General features: G+C 38.7%; 1 protein-coding gene across 1 annotated transcript; it reads left to right on the forward strand.

Moving 5' to 3' along the window:
• The first annotated feature begins 240 nt into the window (after window positions 1-240).
• Window positions 241-3,307, forward strand: LOC134792458 (uncharacterized). The gene is made up of 5 exons (XM_063763743.1): window positions 241-381; window positions 1,586-1,738; window positions 2,368-2,448; window positions 2,744-2,850; window positions 3,128-3,307. The coding sequence occupies exons 1-5, from the start codon at window positions 352-354 to the stop codon at window positions 3,288-3,290; spliced, it is 534 nt and encodes a 177-aa protein (XP_063619813.1). The 5' UTR covers window positions 241-351; the 3' UTR covers window positions 3,291-3,307.
• Window positions 3,308-23,273: the final 19,966 nt, after the last annotated feature.

Below are 23,273 nucleotides of genomic sequence, written 5' to 3' on the forward strand. Positions count from 1 at the left end.
CAAAGTCTCTTCCGCCTAAGTATAAGCAAGTATCGCGAACTGTAATTGTAATTTATATTTGAATCTCAGAAGTGAATAAATTAGTAATTTTAGGTCAATTTTTAATTTTTATGCCAATGTCATTATTTTTGCCTGGCTATGTTACATCTAAAAATTAGTAGATTTTTCATATTATTTGCATATGGGTAAATAACCGCAATGCATGCGTCAATTGGCATATGTACCCGTCTGTTGCAAGCCAGCAGGAAAAAAGGTTACTATAAAAGGGCAACATTTGTAACGGACCAACATTGTCCAGACATCCGTCCGGGGGACACCACCAACCACCAACCTGAACAATAACCGTATAAAATGGACTTCGTGCCATTTACGTTATTTTTCGTAAGTAAAATTTTATACATTTAAACGAGCAATTCTTGTATTTTTATTATATATGTACTTCTGGGATTTCGGAAACGGCTCTAATGGTTTCCATGAAACTTGAGTTTGTATATTTTCCGAGCAAAGCTCAGTATCACATATATTGTTATTAATACTACATGACAGCTTTTTTCGAGTTTCTTGTTTATTATTAGAATACGTAGTGTTTTTATGCAAGCTCCTAACTTTTACAATGATTCAAAAATAAATAAAAATAAGATTGTACTTACTACAGTGAAACCTGGTTAAGTGGGACCTGGCTAAGTGAGAAACCTCTATAGCTGGGACTCATGGTGCGGTCCCGACACTTTAGCACTGAATTACCTCTGTTAGTGAGATAAAACGAACCTCTATAACTGGGATTAGTTGTAGTGATGTTATAGTCACATTTACCTCTATAATTGAGACCGAGAGTGTATTTTACCTCTTTTACTGAGACTATATTTATAAGATTACATTTTCCTAATTATTTTTTAGAATTTTATATGAATTACCTCTGTATCTGAGATAACGTCAATCTATGACCTCTCTAACTTGGACTTTATTGGTCTATTTCCGTATTCTTACTAACTCTTAGTCTATCCACAAATTCCGCATTTGCTTAATTGTGTTTAAACGACTTCAAGTTTCATTTAGTTACTTTATGTAGTTAAAACTATCGAAACGAAAGCTGAAATCTTGATAAGTAGCAAGATTAACAAATTTTCATTTAATAAATTTCTAAGACGCAATGAAGTCCGTATCAAATATAATTGAAAAAACCTATCCTTTGGAAAATCATTCAAAATAAATTCAAATAAATGTTTAAATAGATATAAAAAATATTTAGGGACAAGGATTATTTTACCTAAACATTATAGATAATTACAAAATACCTTATTAACCACCTCTATAACTGAGATATATCCTCTATTCTCACCTCTATTAATGGGACCCTCTGTAAATGAGACCGTAATTTATTTGTACCTGGGTAACTGAGAGCCTGGGTAAGTGGAATACCGCTTTAAGTGAGACAAATCTGCTCGTCCCTTGAAGTCTCACTTATCCAACTTTCACTGTATATTACTTATTTATGATTTATAGGTATTTATTTATTTGTACGTATAGAAATAAAAATCTCTCCAGCAAAAAAATGCATTGACCTTACTGTAACTTTTATTTGCAGATGGTTTCTCTGCTGAGCTTCCAATTAAGTGTTGGTAAACCAGCGATTACGAGAGAAAGCAATATATGGCCTGAAAACTGTACAGGGAAAGCCATTTGCGAAGTGAAACCCGACGACTACCCCCCGGAAGACAAATTGATACAGCTGTTTGACGTAAGTTATAAGTATCTTGTGCCGAGTAATATTAAATTCACAGATTTTTTCTTTTTTAGACATCTTTTGACTTAAATACTTTCAACCCAAAAAAATACAATTTTTTTAATCGAGTGCCACTGCCATCCAACCCAGAGGAAAAACTGTAACTATGCTCCACTTCTGTAAGATGATTTAACGTCGAATACACTAATCTCTCTTTTGGCGTGCGTCAATTTACTTGGCAACTTTGCGCCACAAACCATAGGTAGCAGTAGCATAGGAGCAGGAGCAGAGATACCCCAAACAATGGCTATCATTCGCTCTTCGTTCATTGCTTCAGATATTTTATAATGTCGATTTCCGATAAAAATATTTTATATGTTTTTCTTAATGTCAATACAATAAGTATCTGAATATTAAATATATCATCTGAATAATGGATAGTTTTAAAAATACGCATAATTTCCTTGAACAAATATTGGAGCAAAGTAGGACCATTTTAATGTACTAGAATTAGCATTATCCAACCTAATACTTACCAGTCTTGCTTACTGTTTATTTTTGTGTTTTACGTTTTTTGCGGATAATATATATTAGATAAACTCTACGCAAAAAACCAGCTTAAAACGTCGAAACACTTTTTTCAGATTTATAAAGATAAGGCTCCGAAATTGAATCAAACCAGTGATCGTAGTGGAAGTGATTGCTCTCCTTTCTTTGATTATACGGTAAGGAATAAACCTCTATACAACATAATTAATGATTATGTAGGTACAATTAAGGCTCAGACACATACGCGACGCGACGCGAAATTTGTAAAATGTCAAAAAGTATCGCCATCTAGTCGAGGATAGGCCAAAGATATGGTGCCATCTTTTCGAGCGATGGCACCCTACCTTTGGCCAATCGTTAACGCTCCTTGTGTATTTGAGTGTCAAAGCCGAAAACGAATATTTTCAATTATAAAACGTAGACAAGAATTATAAGTAAGTACATATATTAAATTCCCTTTTTTGTTGACAGGTGGAAGAGTATTACATGATCATTGACGAGAATAAAGAAATAAGATACGCTCTCTATATTCCTGGACACTTTTCTTTTCCACTGAATATCATACAATGTAATCCAGAGTAAGTATTATTTTTTACCAAAAGTGAGCCAATAAAATGTAATAACAAATCATTCTATATGTATCCTACAAGTATCTTAGTCATCGCCATATGCTGGGTGGCATCCATTTTGGTGTTAGAATAAGATGGTTAAGTTTTATGTTTTACGCCAAATAAAGTATTTCTATTTCTATGCCTAATTTTTGTGGGATGATAGATATGCCCTAAGTATGTACCTAGTTATTATTTGAAAAATTACATTTTGTTCTAAAACGCGTTTAATTTTAATTCATTTCAGTACGCCCGAAAAATACGAGCTAAAATTGACGAACAGAAGATGTGAAACAGGTTACACGGATCGTAGTTTCTTCGTGCTAACCCACGATCTACAGGGACTGGAAACTGTAAAGTCAGCCACAGGAATACCTTCAAGTTGTACAGCTGTTCCATATGAAGACTAATAAAACAATGATTATCAGTAATGTGTTTAATTTACGTTTGGATAACCCTGCGGATTTCCTGATAAAGAAGACTGAATCAGTTGTATGATTACATTAGTTGTATTATCTTCGTTCACAATTTAACAAATCAAAAGAAAAATGTGGTATCTATGTATAGGATGCATACAGAGTTACTGCATGCAGTAACTTTTTCTTTTTTTTAATATGACAATTGGTATTCGTTTTTTGAGTATCGATGCATACCTAAATAAAGAACACTATTTAAAAAAATTAAGCAAATCGCTTGAATACATCCCGAAAAACAATACATTAAAGAAAAAAATTAAAAAAATCATAAGTCACAAACTGTCACTAGTAGGATGTTGATCAAATGTTGATACTCAGCAAAAATATCCTTCACCATAAGAGGTACTCACAAAAAAAAACCCGAATCAAATTGATTTAAGGGTCAACTTACTATGGAAAACCGACTATGGCCTATGTTTATTTGCTGAATTGTGAATGAAGAGAATACAACCTAATGTAATCATACAACTGTTCATACCTAGATGTATAGTTTGCTTAATCTTAGGCAATTTAGTAGGTAAAGAGTGATAACGTGCGCTCTCGACAGCTAGTAGTCTAGAGTGAAAGAAGAAAGATAAGATTCAAAGTCAAAATTGGCCATCTTAGATCAGGAATTTGCGGACGGCCAATCGATCGGAGGTACCTAATCCGGGCAGGGTAGGTACAAGGCCCTGATAGTCGTGTGAATCAAAATTGGCACAAGTAAAACATATTTGGTCAGAATATGGGTTTAAAATGATAGAGCAAAAATTTAATGAACAAGATAAATAATGAGAAAATCCTATTATCCTAAATCCTAATCCCTTATTCATAATTTATTCATAAAAGTTCACGGGCCTGATTTAGTTAAATTATGTTTTATCCGTTCATGAATAAGGGGGTAAGTATTTGCGAGCAAATCATGTGTCGGTTGAAGGTTCGGTGTTCGGTTTTGGTCTAGTTTAGGCTGAAACCGAACCTTTGGTTTCGGTAAAAAATCCAGTTTCGGTCGTACACTAATCATTTCCATGTTTGTGTTAGGCCGGGATAATCTACTGACAAGAGTACTGCGGGGAGAGGGAAATATTGTTTATTTAAACTAGATGGTGTAATTATATAAAAAATACACTGAATGCAAAGCTGGGTCCATCGTGCATCGATATTATGTGTAGGTAACGCCTGCTATTAGCTTCACATCATATCTCCCGCGATGTAACGACACAGACTTTTCCGACAGGCGTTATGCAAATAACATGTGATAAAATAAAATAATGAGGACTGTAACCACAGCAAATTATTATGATTAGTTATGTTATAAATTCTAACCCCGTACAAAGTCGCGTTCAATAATGCTGTTGTAGTGAGACATATGTTTCCGATTTAGGGCACAAGATGGCAGACCCTCCAACGTGCACGGTCCCTATCTATAACTCAGTCTAGGCGTAATGATACTTTCTACAACAGCTCACTAGATGGCGTTGAAATGCTGAGCTTAGCTTGATACAGTTTAACGCGCTGTACAGGGTAAGTAAACAGGGTAGACCGAGGCGAATCGGATCACAGGGCGAATCGGATCACGATAAAAATCCGTTGATATCTGAAATATTGCATTGATATGAGCACGCTAAAATTTCACCGTACCTACGTCTCTTTTCTTAGCCTGAGACGTCACGAAAAGACACGATTGTCAACTTCAAGGACGATTTTCGCCAATAATCCAAACGATAAAATTAAAAAAAATTAAAAATATTGATATCATTGTTTGAGTCTTGACGTAAGATCCTGCGGAAATTACAGAGCCATTAAGTTGATTAGTCATACATTTAAAATCTGGGAGCGAATAGTTAACGAGAGGCTACTTTCCATAACCAGCATCACAGAAAACCAATGTGGTTTTGTTGGAGGCAAATCGACAACACATGCCATTCACACCATCCGCATCCTTATGGAAAAGTACAGGGTTCTCAAAAAAGATTTGCATATGGTATTCATAGACCTGGAAAAGGCCTTTGATCGGATACCAAGGTCACTCATATGGCACTCACTAAGATCTCAGTATGTACCAGAATCATATATTAACAAGATAGCAGATATGTACGCAAATGTAACAACCAAAGTGCGCTGCCCCGCGGGAACCAGCGAAGAATTTGAGGTGAAGGTTGGGGTACACCAGGGCTCTGCCCTCAGTCCGCTGTTATTCAATATAGTATTGAACTGCCTAACTGAACAACTGCAACAACCCGCACCCGCGAACATCCTATACGCCGATGATGTCGTTCTTATAAATGAAGACCCAGTTGCCCTACAACATACTTTAGAGCTGTGGAGACTCGCACTGGAAAACGCTGGCCTACGTATAAGTAAGCAAAAAACTGAGCACATGCCTTGTAATTTCTCCGGTAGTAACACCCAACACAAAATATCCCTCCAAGATGTGGAGCTTCAACGTGTTAGCAGTTTTAAATACCTAGGCAGTGTACTCTCTACCAACGGCAACATCGACGCAGACATCACTCACCGTGTTAATGCGGGGTGGCAAACGTGGCGAAGTTTAACCGGTGTGCTATGCGACAACAGAATGCCCGTCCGCGTCAAGGGAAAGGTTTACAAGACCGCTGTACGACCAGCAATGATATATGGTGCCGAATGCTGGCCACTCAGAAAGGACCAGGTGCAGCAACTACACGTAGCCGAAATGAGGATGTTACGCTGGTCAGCAGGTGTAACCCTCATGGATAAAGTGGCCAATAAGTATATACGTGGAAGCTTGAAAGTAACGCCGATATCTGATAAACTATCCGAAACGAGACTACGCTGGTACGGACACGTTATGAGAAGGCCCCAAGACCATATGGCCCGTAAAGTGTTAGATATCGCCACTGGTCCAAGAGGTCCTGGAAGGCCCCGACTCACATGGCTATCAGTAGTAAATAGTGACCTCGAAGCTCTAGAATTACACCCAATGACGACCCAGAACAGAAATGGCTGGCGAAAAGCGATTAGGAGAGCCGACCCCAATTGAACATGGGATAAGGCCGGAGAAAGAAGAAAGAAGAAGATTGTTTGAGTCTTGGTTAGTTCTTCAATTTTGCATTTGTGAAATAAATATTTACATACATACATACATACATATAATCACGCCTATTCAGTTTTAGTTGTCATAGGCATCGAATTTGGTCATTATTATGTTGATACTCTACTGGCAAATGGTATATATAATATAGGTATGTATATGATAAACAGCAATTTGACACAAAAAAAAATTCATGTCTTTTAACCCCCAAGGCGTGTCTTTACACCCCTTTGTTGTATCTAATCACCCCTTATGGCGTAACTACTCACCCCATATGCGTGTCCACTGACTCCTTTATCACGTAAAATTTCTTGTTATTAGTCTTTTGCAAAAAAAAAATGCTTTAAATATTATACATAGAAAAATTTGTGATGTTATTTAGTATTTAGGTATTACCAGGTTAGCTAACTTTTACTTAATTAATGTCAAAACATTTACCGCTAGAACAAAGTTCAGGCAGGTTTCGTACCTCGGCGAGACCTTACTTTAGAGTTAAAAAAATCTAACTTTTATTTATTTATTTTATTACAAGGAGATAAAACAGAAGGCAGTTTGATTAAGTTCTTTTGGTATCAGTGTAAAGAATAAATAGTCCAGGTACTAACTATATGGATGGTGTTTAGCAAAACTGCATGTGTTAACCCACATTCATTTTGCAATAAAATGTCAACTTTATGTGTCAATTTCTTGAGTTGACATCTTATTGCAAAATAAACACCGTCCACGCATTCCAAAAAATCTAATTTTAGAGATGTACGTTTTTAGGGTTCCGTACCCAAAGGGTAAAACGGGACCCTATTACTAAGACTCCGCTGTCCGTCCGTCTGTCACCAGGCTGTGGGCTCGATTCGGATTTTGAAATAGACATCTATTAGATATCTTTTAGACATCACCAAGATACGATAACGATATTTTTAAGATCTAACCTGTCAAATTTGACATTTGCGCGATTCTGGAGATACTCTTGAACGATTTCCACAGGATATGACTTAGAGATCCAATTCACATCTAATAGATATCTTACTCTATCTAACGTAAAAGTGACATTGGTTGCCCGAATTGCGCTTCAAAAGAGAACTAGTTGATATCTAAACTATAACGTATCTAGAATGGATCTAGTACCTACGTGTCGTCTCTTGTGAATATCTTGAAGTTCGAATACGGCAGTGTATCTCGTGATCTGTGACAGCTGAAATTTCACTCAAAATCACAGATGATGTACTTATTTATGTTGCCGCTATAACAACAAATACTAAAAACAGAATAAAATAAAGATTTAAGTGGGGCTTAACGTGATTTTTGACCGAAGTTAAGCAACGTGGAGCGGGGTCAGTACTTGGATGGGTGACCGTTTTTATCTTCGTGTGCGAGTCCGACTCGCACCTGGCCGGTTTTTTTTAATATAACAACTTGAAAGAAAAAGTTCAAAATTTCTCTATTCACCCCGCGATTTCTGTTGACCCCGTTTTAGGGTACCTACCAATTTTAACTATTTTTAACCCACAAGATAATGTACCTACTTACTGTGAATTTCATTAGATAAATACAGGAAAATACGTTGAGACATAACTTTTAGGTTGCGAGATTTCGAAGTAAATAATGAAGGTAAATAGATTGTTTACATTATTTACCATTTCTATTGTAACCTGTAAACCTATGAAAATGTACCCGGCTGGTTACATAATACCTAGGGATGTAATAAAGGAAAGAAAACACAAGAGTCCACTTGGTAGCTGTTTTATTTCTTCTCTCAAAACTCCTACATACCCTAAACATTACATCTTCTAGCTCTGACTGCTAACGGTAGAGCTGTTGGTTCATTAATATCTGTATTCTTACACTTAGGATAAACCACCAACAAACTAGTTGTTTAGTTAAATTTTATTCAGATAATTATAACCCGTAAAGTTACGCCTGAGCATTAAATTGGCAAGTAACACTGTCCATTAGATCACAGTAAACCTTGGTTATGATATTAAAGTTATACATTATAAATGTGACAAAAGCAAAAGGTTACCGATCTATGACAAAACAAAACATGAACTTCAAGTAAACTATGAGCTTACTATGGGCTACCTAAGGGCCAACACATACCTGCTGCCACAGACGACGTTAATTCCTCCAAGTTAACTCCTCTGCATTCCGCCAGACTAACGAGATAGACGATCTAAAAAATATAACAAATATCATGAGATTTAGCTTTGTGCACAACTGCTGAGAGACACCTAAACACTGAACCGAATCATAACACTTACAGAAAAGTCTGCAGCGGTCAAGAAATAGCATTTGGGTCGGAACTCGTGACAATGACCATGAAGGCGTCCCGATCTTGAGAAGACCCGTCTCTTACATCAGCTTGCCACGCTCAAGGGCACGCACCTCTTTCTTCAGCAACATGGCAAAGGAAAGGAACATTTGCCACGACATATTAAACTCTGGAAAGAATAAATAACTTAGTCTTTACCGAGTTTGGATTTAGCCGGTTTGCCGTGAAAACACAACATTGCGAGAATTACTTACCCAGTAACCAAAATAAGTATCTCCGGAACTATATACAGCGACAATATTGGCGACAATGGATTTCCACGCTGAGTTTTATATTAATATATTTTATTTTTTGTAACAATCAATATATGTTCTGACACAAATCCATGCCGTCTTTTCTTCTCATTCTATTTTCCTTCCATTTCAAATTTCGTGCTCTTTACAACACGAACTGCATGTTGCCAGTCATATTGTGCTATCTTTTAAAACATAAAGGTTTAATTACCCAACGACACAATATCAAGAAAAAAGGTGAAATACAAATATTTCTACTTGTAATTAAACTATATAATTAAATTAAATCATGTTCAATATTTCTAAAAAGAAATTAACACTAACAAAAATAACAGAAACAACGAAGTTCCACCAAAACCACTAGCTGGCGCTATGTTACACTATTGAACTCTACTTTAGGGGCCCTGTCAATGACATTTTATTATTTATTATCAACAGGAATATTTTGACGCACCCACGACGCACCGCTACTGAAAGCTACCTCCAAAATGTAAAACAATGTGAATATAGCTCTATAGATACATCCTCTGTCGTTAACTAGACACTAAATATCATCTAAAGACAACAATACCGAATTAATTATCATCCTAATTACTCCCCGTGTCGAAATGAGAAAAAAACTCATGTCATAGACCCTTGACGATCGAGATTGCGGCCAACAGTCTACTTTATTTTTTTAATGCACCTTGGACAAAGGGTTGGCTTTGAAATCCTTTTTTTAATTTTCTTACGTCCACTTGGAAGGCTCGCGAGCGCGCGTTGGAAACAAAACAACATCGAACAGCGTCTAACCGGCTTCGGGCGAGGTAAGACGCGTTTCGTTGCGTCTCTGTGTTACCGGTGTTTAAAATAAAACCGTTGGAGGGAAAACTTTTTTAAATGAACTCTCTGGTTTTATTTGTGAAATAAGTGAGTGTTTTAGTAGATTTGTTGTAGATAAAGTTTTAAGTGAAGTGGACGAAGGATTGTTTTGGGACTTAGTGCTTTTAGTTTACGTTGTGGTGTGGAAGGTGTAAACAAAACTTGAGACTAAGACTGGAACGGCTTGTTTTTAATTTGGATGAAATAAAACAATAAAGGAACTGCTGATTAGAAACTATATTTATGGTAAGTAGAAACAATAATAGATAAGTATGTTTAATAGAAAAAAAAACCGGGCAAGTGCGAGTCGGACTCGCGCACGAAGGGTTCCGTACCATAATGCAAAAAAAAAACAAAAAAAAAAGCAAAAAAAAAAAAGACGGTCACCCATCCAAATACTGACCACTCCCGACGTTGCTTAACTTTGGTCAAAAATCACGTTTGTTGTATGGGAGCCCCATTTAAATCTTTATTTTATTCTGTTTTTAGTATTTGTTGTTATAGCGGCAACAGAAATACATCATCTGTGAAAATTTCAACTGTCTAGCTATCACGGTTCTTGAGATACAGCCTGGTGACAGACGGACGGACGGACGGACGGACGGACGGACGGACAGCGAAGTCTTAGTAATAGGGTCCCGTTTTACCCTTTGGGTACGGAACCCTAAAAACTACACACTAATCATATATCTTAATACCTAGTATAGGTGTGTATAATTATATTTTTAAAATTAAGTGTCAAAAAATTTTACTGCAGCATATTTGTTGAAGTGATAATTTTAACAAAATACGTTTGTGTATCAAACCTAAAGGATAATATTTTGTAATTTTAGGTAAGTAAGTAAATGATTATGTAGTTTTAATTTTTAACGAATTTAGTAAAAGATGTGTAAGTAAGAGAAATATTCCTACAGATATTATGCCAACGTATTTTTGGGTGAATCTGTATACTTCACTTTTACATTAGTTCGGACCAAACTAACAATGCACACTTGCACAAGCTTTGAAGTGACAGCGTGGAAGTGCCACCATAAACATCCAAGTACTACGAATATATTATTATGACGTTAAGGCTAGGCCCAATAAGACCTAGTTCCCCCTCTGGGTTGGAAGGTCAGATGGCAGTCGCTTTCGTAAAAACTTGCGCCTACGTCAATTTTCGGGATTAGGTTGTCAAGCGGGCCCCAGGCTCCCATGAGCCGTGGTAAAATGCCGGGATAACGCGAGGAAGAAGATATGACGTTAATGGTCGTAAATTTTGCCTAGACACACTAATGTCAACGATACACGATGCTTTAAAATGTATTTGGTCTATTTACCTAGACGAAACTTTTAGTGTCTAATGCTAAAATCAATAGAGATCAATTCCCCTAACTGGGTGACTTATAATAATTGTAAACCGTGGTGAACTGCATGAAAACATTAAGAAATAGCCAGCACGCGTGTATGGTGTGGTGTGAGCTATTCTTATCGGTAGCGAAGTAATCACCAATTTGCACGGATTTGAAACAGCAGCCTGGCTTACATTTTGCTCGTTATTTCAGCGTCTAAAAAAAAACATAATAAATATTATAGGATAATTTTACACACATCGACAGCACAATAAGCTCTGATTTAAGGCTTATGTTGTGGTACTACGAGACGACGATATATGTATAAACATATAAAATATACATAACTCAAGAACAAAATAAAAATGCCCTTATCGGGATTCGAAACGAGGACCTTCTGCTACGTAGGTACTATCGACTAAGGGGCTATTCATAAATTACGTCATTTCAAATTAGGGGGGGGGGGGGTCTGGACATCGGATGACGGTAGCATGTCGTAGGAGGAAACGGGGTCATTTGAAGCATGATTTTTGGATGATTTTAGGGGGGGGGGGGTCAAAAATCGTCAAAAAACGATGACGTAATTTATGGACAGCCCCTAAGTTAGGAGGCAGTCAAGAATATGATATTAAAATGTGAGAGCGCAAGCAATTAGAACTTAAACAGCCACTTTTACCTCCACAGCCTAATATAATAAGGATCTAATTTCCAGACTTTTCCAACTCAGTTCTAAAATTTACTAACCCGCAATTTCTGGTATGGAAACCTCTGTGCACTATTCGACCTTTTCGCGCAGATCTTCGACACCTTATTTTGTGTTCTTTTGTTTTGTGTTCTATTAATGACATATGACCTGTGATACCTTGGAAATTGCTTATTTCTTAGATCATTTTCTTCTACTGGTACTGGTGACAGTCCTCAACTGTGCGTTTCTCAGAAACTTCTTTCCTCGCACAGCTTTTGTGGATTGAACTGTCACCAGTATTTATGAACGGATACTGCCTTTGAAGAGCCTTGAAGAACAGAGAGTTCTTCCGTCTTATACGACTGGAACGCACTAGGCGACGGTGATGGCTTAAAACCACATTACTTTGCCTCCTACTTTATAAAAAACCGGGCAAGTGCGAGTCGGACTCGCGCACGAAGGGTTCCGTACCAAAATGCAAAAAACGGCAAAAAAAAACGGCCACCCATCCAAGTACTGACCCCGCCCGACGTTGCTTAACTTCGGTCAAGAATCATGTTTTTTGTATGGGAGCCCCACTTAAATCTTTATTTTATTCTGTTTTTAGTATTTGTTGTTATAGCGGCAACAGAAATACATCATCTGTGAACATTTCAACTCTCTAGCTATCACGGTTCGTGAGATACAGCCTGGTGACAGACGGACGGACGGACGGACAGCGGAGTCTTAGTAATAGGGTCCTGTTTTACCCTTTGCGTACGGAACCCTAAAAAGACGGAAGCCACCAACTTTTTCAGACAGGAGTAACTCAATCATTTCAAATCAACCTACATACTCGTAGTTGGGGCCATTCTGCGACTATGTGTACATTCTCTCATGACCCACATTTTTTATGTGTCTCGTACATAACAGAGATCTTGATAATGTTGCTGTAGTTGAAATTATTTGAGATTTTGTACATGGGTCATACACATTTTTTAGCAAACTCGTTCGCGTCTTCCCTGTAGACATCGCAAATTTAAGGGAACCTATAGCTTATTTTTACGCGGCACCTTTACAGGTGGGATACATTTTTTCAGTACTTGAGACTCAAATAAGAAAAACGGGATATCTATGTACCAGAGTCGTTAACTTTTATTTTATTGTCCGCAGAAGTGACTTTTTTCTAAAATGTGTTTGACCCACCTAACAACCGTAAGCAGTGGTCTATGTAGACCATTTGGTAGACCATAATAACTATATTACAAGACTTATTAAGTCTTGTAATATAGTTACATATTTGTACAACAAGAGATCAAAGTTTGATATTTCTTCGAGTGCTTATTTTGAGTCCCGTGCAAGCGAAAGATTCTATAATAGATCTAAATTAGAATCTTGAGCGTAGTAAGGGATTCAAAAGCGCACGAGATGTAAATAACTTTGATCTCGTGTAGTACACAAAATTTTTCACCCTAAGCAGTGAGAACATACCTAGAGGAACAGAGATAATAGAACCCAGGTATATCGAACTTGTATTAGACCCCGCATGTTGAAATGACATTTGACTATAAAGGTCACTTGAATGTCATTTTGTCTCACTCAATGATCAAAATCGCATTTTGCTCACTGAGTGAGACAAAATGACTCAGTGAGCAAAATCGCATTTTGCTCACTGTTTTTAAGAAGCAAAGTACAGTCGCCATCAGATATATCGGAGCGGCCAAGGTGTTCATAATATCTGAACACGCGCCCTAACGCCTTGACAATAGAGGCGTGTTCAGATATTTGTGAGCGCCTTGGCCGTTCTGATATATCTGATGGCGACTGTACCCTTGTTCGAGCTGCTGAGGTGAAAAAGTTTATTAATTGTCAGTTCACAGTGTCGAGTGTCAACTACGGTTTCTGTTTGCAAACCGAACCACAATAGAGGTCAAATAAGTAGTTTGTTTGCTGTCACCATTGACTAATGTTTTCCCTATATTTCACACCTAACAGAAATCCTACACACACGCCTCCATATTATCAAATAGAAAAGTATGTTGTCTCCGGTAGAATAGCAGCTTAAAAAGGGTGATGAAGTAATACTTCCCACATATGTTTAGATTTAGGCCTATTGGGCGTTAGTTTATTTCTTACTGTGGATGTAGTATTATTCAACAGATACCATCATGGGAAAGAAGAGTTAGAAAAGATGTTGACTTCGGTCAGATATACCTTTAAACGAGAAATTCAATATATTTATACTATATGTATATTTCCGGGAGGTCAGAAACGGCTCTAACGATTTCGATGAAATTTGCTATAGGGGGGTTTTCGGGGGCAAAAAATCGATCCTAGCTAGGAGTTATCTCTGGGAAAACGCGCATTTTTGAGTTTTTGAATTTTCCGAGCAAAGCTCGATCTCCCAGATATTATTACTTATATCGGGTGGGGCCTGTAACAGGATCAATAAACTAAATTGTAGGCTGTAATCCTCAAACTGACCAGTAAGATTTTTGCTTTTTTATCGTTTGTCAACGTTGCCATCATTTTCAAGTACAACTATCATACCTGTACTGTTTCTAAGCATACTCTACTTAAACGAGACCTCAAGTAGGTCACTTCTGGTTTGCTACCATCTCCTTCAAAGCCTGTTATTAGAGTGCTTCTAAGTAATAACAGGTTAGTTGATTTTTATACCGTTGGACAAAAAATAATGGTGTAGTGGGCACGAGCGCATGAGACGCTATTTATGAAACGGACAGGTGAATTCAGGGGATATTACAATGTCTACATTGTGCTTTGCCTCAGTGCAACCAGCCTAGCGTACTATTTGACTAAGGGCCACTTTGCACCATCCAGGGTTAGCCACTAACTCGGAGTTAACCGTTTTAACAAAGTTAAATTATACTGGTCGATACCTCCGGGTTTAGCTAGTCGTGGATGGCGCAAGTGGCCCTAAGCGGTTTTATAGAGCAATAAAAATGGGCATTTTCCATGGAGAATTATATATAAAGTGAAACTATTCTTTTTCTGTTGAGTGTAAGTTACCTACACTACTTACAGTAGGCTAGACCAAACCAATATCTGAGAGGCTCTCAAGTTTAAAAGTTCTCAAGTTTAAGAAGGAGGCTGCATTGGAAGACTAACACAAAAGCGGATGAGGACATTAGATGAGGACAGTATAAATGGTTGTTGTAATGACCCTTGGGGAGAAGTTATTATGCAGCAACGGGTGTCTTTCGACTGATAAGTATGAGGATAATGTTGTTGGCGATCCAGATCAGGCAAAAATTACAAATTAAACTTAGCGCCACTTGCACCATCCCACTAACCTGGGATTAAACGGCTAAACCTGGAGAGCATAGTTACCAGTACAATTAGACACTGGGTTAACGGTTTAACGGGTTAGTCGGATGGTGCAAGTGGCGGTTAGACTATTAGTGCTTAATAAGCAACCTATTTGTTTGGTACAGCATCAAACAGTTAGCGAGAATATAATCATATAGGTATTTCGCAACTTTGACTATCACTCAATCACTGGTGCTGTGTTGTCTACTATGATCTATTCAGGAGAGACTAAATAGGATTATGAGATCAATACATAAATGGTCAATGGCGCTTTCGAAATGTAATAGTGCATTGTGAATACACGCGCACGCGCCAAAGTCAGGTGGGTCGCCTTCTTTTTCTGTTTGACGTATAATTATCTCAATGCTGATTAATGGTATTCGTGCAGCCCCGTGAAACTAGTACATGAGTTTAACAAGTACGTAAAATTATAGGCAAATAGGTACTTGTTTATGCTTCTTACCTTATTTAAGTACACTTTTTGTATACATTGTAATCCGAGTTTAAAGCTGAAAGTGGACATATTCAGTTCGCGTATGATATATGTGGATCCAGGGCTTCGGAGGGCTAAGGAAATGGGAGGGCAAAGCAAGGTGCAAAGCCATAAGAAAAATGACGATTTTAGATAACACATTTCGATGAATGTCGATCTATGGGGCAGTCAATTTAGCCCTCAACTGTGCATTTCTCAAGGAACTTCCTCCTTTGCACTGGTAAACTGAGGGATGAACCATTGCCCGCGGTATTTCCAGACCGATATGACCTTCCAACCTTCAAAAAAGAGCACACTTCCATCTACAATGCCGGTACCTAACCAATAGATCTACCTTGCGATCCCTCTGGTGTCAACATATAAAAACTCACAAATGCTCGTTTTCCCAGAGATAAGAAAGCAAATTTCATCTAAATCGTAAGAGCCGTTTCCGAGATCCCCGAAATATATAAATATACAAGAATTGCTCGTTTAAAGGTATAATATATGTAGGTACTCGTAGTTCTAGTATCCGACTCTTAGCCATACTATAGGAGATGAATATATACGTTGACCTGGCAAGCGTTAACCCTGTATTATGGTCATAACTCATGACAGACACAGTAATTTTAAAGCTTCCTCACTTTGTCAGGACACGCTAAAAAATGCTACTAGGCCATAACACGATTCTCACGCAACCCGTCTTATTGCCTAGGTCCATTACCCGGTAGGTTAAACATAGCTTCACGCGGAATTCCAATGAGTTGCGGCCAATATTTACAAGCTTATTGGCACTAATCGGTCTCTACAACTCTTGCGCAGCGGACGCGTCACCGTTACTTAAATATGTAGTTAATTGACGCTGACATTGAGTATGTGAAGGTATTAACTGTTATTTGTTACAGATAGAACATATAATTAGTTACCGATTTTAAACGGGTTAGTAGTTTAGCAAAGTACTGAGATGTTTAATCGTGGTGTGAGCAACGGACACTACCCTGTAAATCCTTATAGAGTCAGTCCAAGAAAAGTCTGCAACGATTTTGATAGCATACGCAGTGCAAATGCAATTTTAAACGTCAAACTTCTATGGAACTATGACGTAATAACACTTACACTGCGTGTCCTATCAAAATCGTTACAGATTTCTCTTGGTCGAACTCTATTTCCTGGATAGTTATTTCTTTAAATATTTTGCCCATTAAATCCCTTATTCCAAAAACATCGTGGGCTGTTAACTCCCCACAATATGCTGTAGCTACAGCATAATAACCATCCCCTTCCTCTGTCCAACTCAACTTTTAGCTAGCTTCAGGTGTTTTATTAAGGTTTCTAAAAAACCTTACACTCTCCGCAATCCTGACAAAAGACCAAAAATTCTGACATATCAGGCAAAATCATGACGTATGGCAACCCAATCTGTGAGAAACAGCAAGAGATTCTTATTGATTTTGCAATAAAGTACCCAGAATCCTTCGATAATATCTGGCACAGTTTTAAACGTCATCTTGCAGTACGTGTGACAAAGTGTCCCAGCAATAATCGTGATTGCTTTCATCGTGATACGGTCCGCATCACGACCGAGTAATCTAACAATCTACTTATGGAGACAACGAGAGAAATATAGCCTTATGTATGAGATTTTGAATTTTGGAAGGTATTGTTTCAATCAGGGTCTGTAAATGAGGAGTCTTTTTTAAAACGGCTTATTTTCGTATGGTGTTCATAGAGAAATAAGCCATTTTGAACAGATTCTCCTCAAATGGTAACTTTACCATTGGCCGCATCTTATGGCTCCTCTACACGAATGGCCAACGCCGGCCAATCCAAGGGATGCATTTATGCATTAGAGGGAGCAAGTGATATTGCTATCTCAGTCTACCGCATGGCTGCGTCCCTTGGATTGGCCGGCGTTGGCCATTCGTGTAGAGGAGCCATTATACTTATAAGAGAAATATGTATTATCTATGTTTATCACGAAAAATGATTTATTTATGTATTATCGTGGAAAGCAGATATTTTCTAAAATATAACATTCAGTTTATATTAAAATTTTCTTGTTGTGTATAAAGGTCATATTGCCTTTCTACGGGCATGATCACTGTTTTTTTAAAGTGGATAGTTCCTTTAGGAATTTCCAATTCATGCAGCAATTAGGCACAAATATAGACTATATGAACGGTAAGGCTTGCGGCTTCCAAATCGGAGGTCATGGATTCAAACCTTGGCTAGCAACTAAGGGCCGCTTACTAACCCGGGGTTAACCAGTTAAATATGGAGTTACCATGGTTACCAGTACAATTTGACACTGGGTTAACGGTTTAACCGGTTAACCTCGGGTTTAGTGGGATGGTGCAAGTGGCGCTAAGATGCCGCACTGCGCAGACGCAAGTATGTACGAAATATTTATGTTATTCACCAGTTGCTATTCTGTAATAAAATAAATTAATTAAAAATTAAAAAACACGCCTGCGAAACAGCGAACTGAAAAGACAAAAATAATTTTTAGTTGTGTTAGTTTAGTTGAGTAACTTAATGAATGTAAAAAATAATTAGAATATGAGTGTTTAGTGAAGGTTATAAACAACAAACGCAAAAGTTTTATGCTCATTTAGGATCGTGACTGTACCTGTGTATTTTATTTCAATTGCAGTCGGGAACCTATTAAATGGGAAAATGACAATACATCAAGGTCCCCGAAAATTATTTTTGTCTTTTCAGTTCGCTTTTTCGCAGGCGTGTTTTTTAATTTTTAATTAATTTATTTTATTTTATACTTTTTAGAATTTTTACATTCATTAAGTTGAGTAACTAACACAACTAAAAAATATTTTCATCTTTTCAGTTCGCTTTCTCGAAGTCGTGTTTTTTAATTTTAATTATTTAATTAACTTTGGGGTCATGATTTCGTTACTAACCATTTGAAGTCACTTTATATTACTTTTGCGAGGGCGTCCTCAGTACAGAAAGGCACGCAGAGCGCCGCATATGTCGGGCTACGCCCGACTCCTTTGGAACGCGTACAGTGCGCCACGAACGTCGGGCTACGCCCGACGCTTTGAGTGAGAGGGCACTGAAGGCGTCTTGGTAAGCGTACAGCGTGTCACGTACGTGGGCCTACGCCCCCGACACTTGGTATGAGAGAGTCGAAGGCGCCTGGCTTTGGACCGAGTGCAGCGCGCCACGTACGTCGGGCTACATCCGACTCTTTTACTATTAGGGCGCCGAAGGCGCCCGGCCTTAGAACGCGTACAACGCGCCTCGTACACGCCCGACGCTTTGAGTAAGAGGGCGCCGAAGGCGCCCGGCTTTGGTATGCGTACAGCGTGTCACGTACGTCGGACTACGCCCGACACTTTTAGTATGAGAAAGTAGAAGTCGCCTGGCTTTGGACCGCGTGCAGCGCGCCACGAACATCGGGCTACGCCAGAACCTTTAAGTGTGAGGGCGCCGAAGGTGCCCGGCTTTGGTATGCATACAGCGTGTCACGTACGTCGGACTACGCCCGACACTTTTAGTATGAGAAAGTAGAAGTCGCCTGGCTTTGGACCGCGCGCAGTGCGCCACGTATGTACGTCGGGCTACGCCCGACTCTTTTAGTATGAGGGCGCCGAAGGCGCCCGGCTTTGGAACGCGTACAACGCGCCACGTACGTCGGGCTACGCTCGACGCTTTGAGTATGAGGGCGCCGAAGGCGCCCGGCTTTGGTAAGAGTATAGCGTGTCACGTACGTCGGGCTACGCCTGACCCTTTTAGTGTGGGGGCGCCTTTGGCGCCTGGCTTTGGACCGAGTGCATATACTTGGACAAGTTGCAGGAAGCGCACATCTTTCTTACGCTCTGAGTAATGTCATCATCATAAATGTTAAAATTAAATTAAACCATACGGTTATAATGATACTTTCACGATTTGTTCTGCCAAAGTCGGTGCAGAGTTAGCTTAGACGGGCTCTGCATCGTATCGATTAATAAATAGAAGTTATATTTTAAACTTTCCGATTCCATTAGCGCAATTACGAACATGTTTTAAAAACTATGAGCAGTATGTACCTAATATAATATAATTATATTTTTTTATACTACTACTTTACTAGAAAGTCTTCGACCAGTGTGTGTTGCCAGTGATGACATATGGAACTGAAACGTGGCCGCTTACTGTGTGCCTCATAAGAAGGCTCAAAGTCACCCAAAGGGCAATGGAGAGGGCTATGCTTGGAGTCTCTCTGCGTGATCGCATCAGAAATGAGGCCATCCGCAGCAGAACCAAAGTAACCGATGTAGCCCTCCGAATCGCTAAACTTAAGTGGCAGTGGGCGGGGCACATTGCCCGTAGAACCGATGGCCGTTGGGGCGGAAAGGTTCTCGAGTGGCGACCACGTACCGGAAGGCGCAACGTGGGTAGACCCCCCACAAGGTGGACTGACGACCTGGTAAAGGTCGCGGGAGTCCGCTGGATGCGGGTGGCGCAAGACCGGTCATTGTGGCACTCTGTGGGGGAGGCCTATGTCCAGCAGTGGACGTCCTCTGGCTGATATGATGATGATGATGATGATATTTTTTTATGATCAGCGGTCAAACTCTTTCCTTTTATTTTAATAAGTATCCCATTCAATAATAATATTTGGTTTTATGAGATTAGCTTCTCTTAACATATTTTGTCAATTCTTACTTTCTCAAAATGAAACTTAAACCCACATGTTGCATATATATTATCAATTGGCTTTCAAAGCCCTTCATTTTGATACCCTACTCGATAGGTTTGCACGATATTTTTTTCTAAAGGTTGCGTAATATGGCGCATTAAGTCCGCCATATTGTTTTTATAATGACGTCATATAGCCTATGTTAGCCGGGATGACGTAAGGATTCTAATGATGTATCATACGTCTAAATCGGTTAAGGCATTCAGAAGTTAAGGTGGAATAAAGAAACTCACATACATACAAACATGAACGCTGAAAACAATACACTCTTTTTGTTTGGGCAGTCGTGTAAAAATGGTACCGAATGGGTAAAATGAGCATAGGTATTTTTTTCATCCAGAGAGACCAGTGTCCAGTAGACGTATATTTTTATACTGCTGATGATGATTGTCCATAACCACGAAAGCGTCAATTTTACACATCAAAGGTTGTCACCATAAGGCTTTAGAGCTTATCGGTTTAAACTTGCGTCACCGTGACCTCTGAAAGGCCCCATTGTGAGGCTGGACGTCGCTCGGACCTTTGTCGTCTCGACATTGACGGATGACCGCCATTAATGAGAGGTAAACTGTCATATTGTCACCAGTGCACTCGTAATGTTGTCATATACAGGATGAGCTTAAGGTCAAGGGAAGAGAAATCTGAAACTATAAAAGATGGACTTTGGTCTAAGGTCAAGGTAAGGCTCAATAAAAGTGCCAAAATTCATATAATCCATTTGAAAAAAGTCAGAAATAAATGTTTTTTTTATTTTTTTTATTTATTTATAATCCGGGCTGAGAAGAAAATGGACGGTTGGGAAAAAACGAAAGGCCCGTAACATTTGCTAGCGTTGCAATGTTTTCCTATTCCTTCGGACTGTAAATTGTCCACCTTATATCCAGATCGATATATGTACCTTTAGACGTAGTATGGTCAGGCGTGGCTCACTCCGCGATTTCGTCGCGTCGCTACAAGTACATGCGGCCCGCACCAATTTTGGTGTCTAGCCATTATCTACGTAGTAGTTGTCGCGCACCGCTACGGAACGGACGCCTGCTCGCCCTTGCGCCACCTAGCGGTCATATCTGTCGTAATAGACGCGTTTTGTTAGAGAGTGAACCTTCTGTACCTAGTACTATTATTTATTCTGTGGTATGGCGCAGTAATTTTAACGCCAGTTGGCCACGCTTACTTTACTACCGGTGAATTCAATTTCTAGTCCGAGATGTGCCTAATTTGATGTATAGCGTAATCGTTGGTGGTCCCGTGCCTAGGGGAAAGGTTTTGTTTATTTATTTATGCTTCCATTAATTGATGCTATAAAACACACTTGTCTATATGATGCCTTCTTTAAATTAGTTTTCGGGGGTAACATTATTGGTAGACGCAGAAATCTATTTAAACTTTTTCTTGGCAAAAAAAAAACATAATTTTAAGCTCTCATGAGCCTGGGACATCAAAAACTTGCTCTTAGAAAAAAATACAAGAGGGTTTAATTATGTAACTTGTTAAGATACATTGCCAAAAAAGGGTTAATACTATTTCATTAATAAACTGAAATAAATGTCATATACTAAGAAAAAGTGATCAAGGCCTCCAGTGCCCCAGGCTGGAATCGAACCAGCGTCCTCTGCTATCGCGTCAGGTACCTGTGCCATTCGGCCACGGCGGCATAGGTCGAATTTTCCAAGTACCTATATTTTCTGAAAATAATTTAAGTTGTTCTAATACTTCTAATACTATTTCATTAATATTGTATACTGTTTCTAATGCTATATACTTCCTGTGTGTATCCTATAAAAAGAATGAGAGAAAATTGCGCTTTTCTTATCTGACAATATCGCACGAACACATTTCGTGATGGTCTCATGTGTCAAGCAGTAACGGTTACCATCAGTTTGTCACTGACATAAACGCCGTCGAGAACGTAATTTACTTTCTATAGGTACATCTCGCTCGCACTCGCGTATTAGTGCAAAGGGGATGTATAGAAAGTAAATTACGTTCTCGACGGCGTTTATGTCAGTGACAAACTGATGGTAACCGTACAGTTGTATGGTAGGTAAGGTACAGTCGACGTCACAAATATGTTTACAGTTTTACACCTTACTCCTTTGTAATAAGGCAAAAAGTGTAAACATATCTTTGACGCCGGCTGTACCATTGTGTCGCACGATGTTGCCAAACATGTCAAGCAATGTCTAGCGATTTCATCAGACGTCGCTGTCTCCTGTACCCGAGTCACTGACAGTGTCAACACTGACATATACGTAATTACTTTCTATATATCTCGCTCGCACTAATATGCGAGTACGAGCGAGATGCATAGAAAGTAAGTTCCGATCTCGATAGCGTTTATGTCAGTGCCAAACTGGTGGTAGCTGTACTGGAGTGGGTACCTAGTATTTGGCTTCTTTAGTGAATGAAGAGTTTGAGTCAGTTTAGTTAAGTTTAAGAATACCTAAGATCTATTTGGTTTGAAATGAAACATTGGACTGGAACATGATTTGAATAGGTATAAAATTATATAATAGAAGTTGCGATGCTGAAATAAAATTATCGAAATTTCCAGTCACAGTAGAATCACTGCCGCGTCTGTCTGTTTGTGTGTTTATTCGCGATAATCTCAAAAACTACTGAACGGATTTTCATGCGGTTTTCACCTACCTACCTATCAATATAGTAATTCTTGAGGAGGGTTTAGGTGTATAATTTGTTAACTCGTGCGAAGCCGGGGCGGGTCGCTAGTATGTACTTAACAATACACAAAATCAAAAATAAGTACCTACCCATAGGTAATATACATAGTACTTGAGAATCCTAGTGGCCTAAGCTTATTATGTAAATTTGCGCTACCTACGCTAAAGTTGGCTAAAGGCACAAAGATACCTATAATACCTATAGCCCCTATAGTTAGGTTATTACATTTATCCTTTCGCCGGACACTTTCTTTTTTTCTGCTAT

The sequence above is a fragment of the Cydia splendana genome, chromosome 7 (assembly GCF_910591565.1).
Source record: "Cydia splendana chromosome 7, ilCydSple1.2, whole genome shotgun sequence".
Taxonomy (NCBI): Eukaryota; Metazoa; Arthropoda; class Insecta; order Lepidoptera; family Tortricidae; genus Cydia; species Cydia splendana.

Coding starts and splice junctions, on each gene's coding strand:
- LOC134792458 (XM_063763743.1), top strand. CDS start 352: ATGGACTTCGTGCCATTTACGTTATTTTTC. Junction 382..1,585: donor TGCCATTTACGTTATTTTTC/GTAAGTAAAATT, acceptor TTTTATTTGCAG/ATGGTTTCTCTGCTGAGCTT. Junction 2,851..3,127: donor ATCATACAATGTAATCCAGA/GTAAGTATTATT, acceptor AATTCATTTCAG/TACGCCCGAAAAATACGAGC.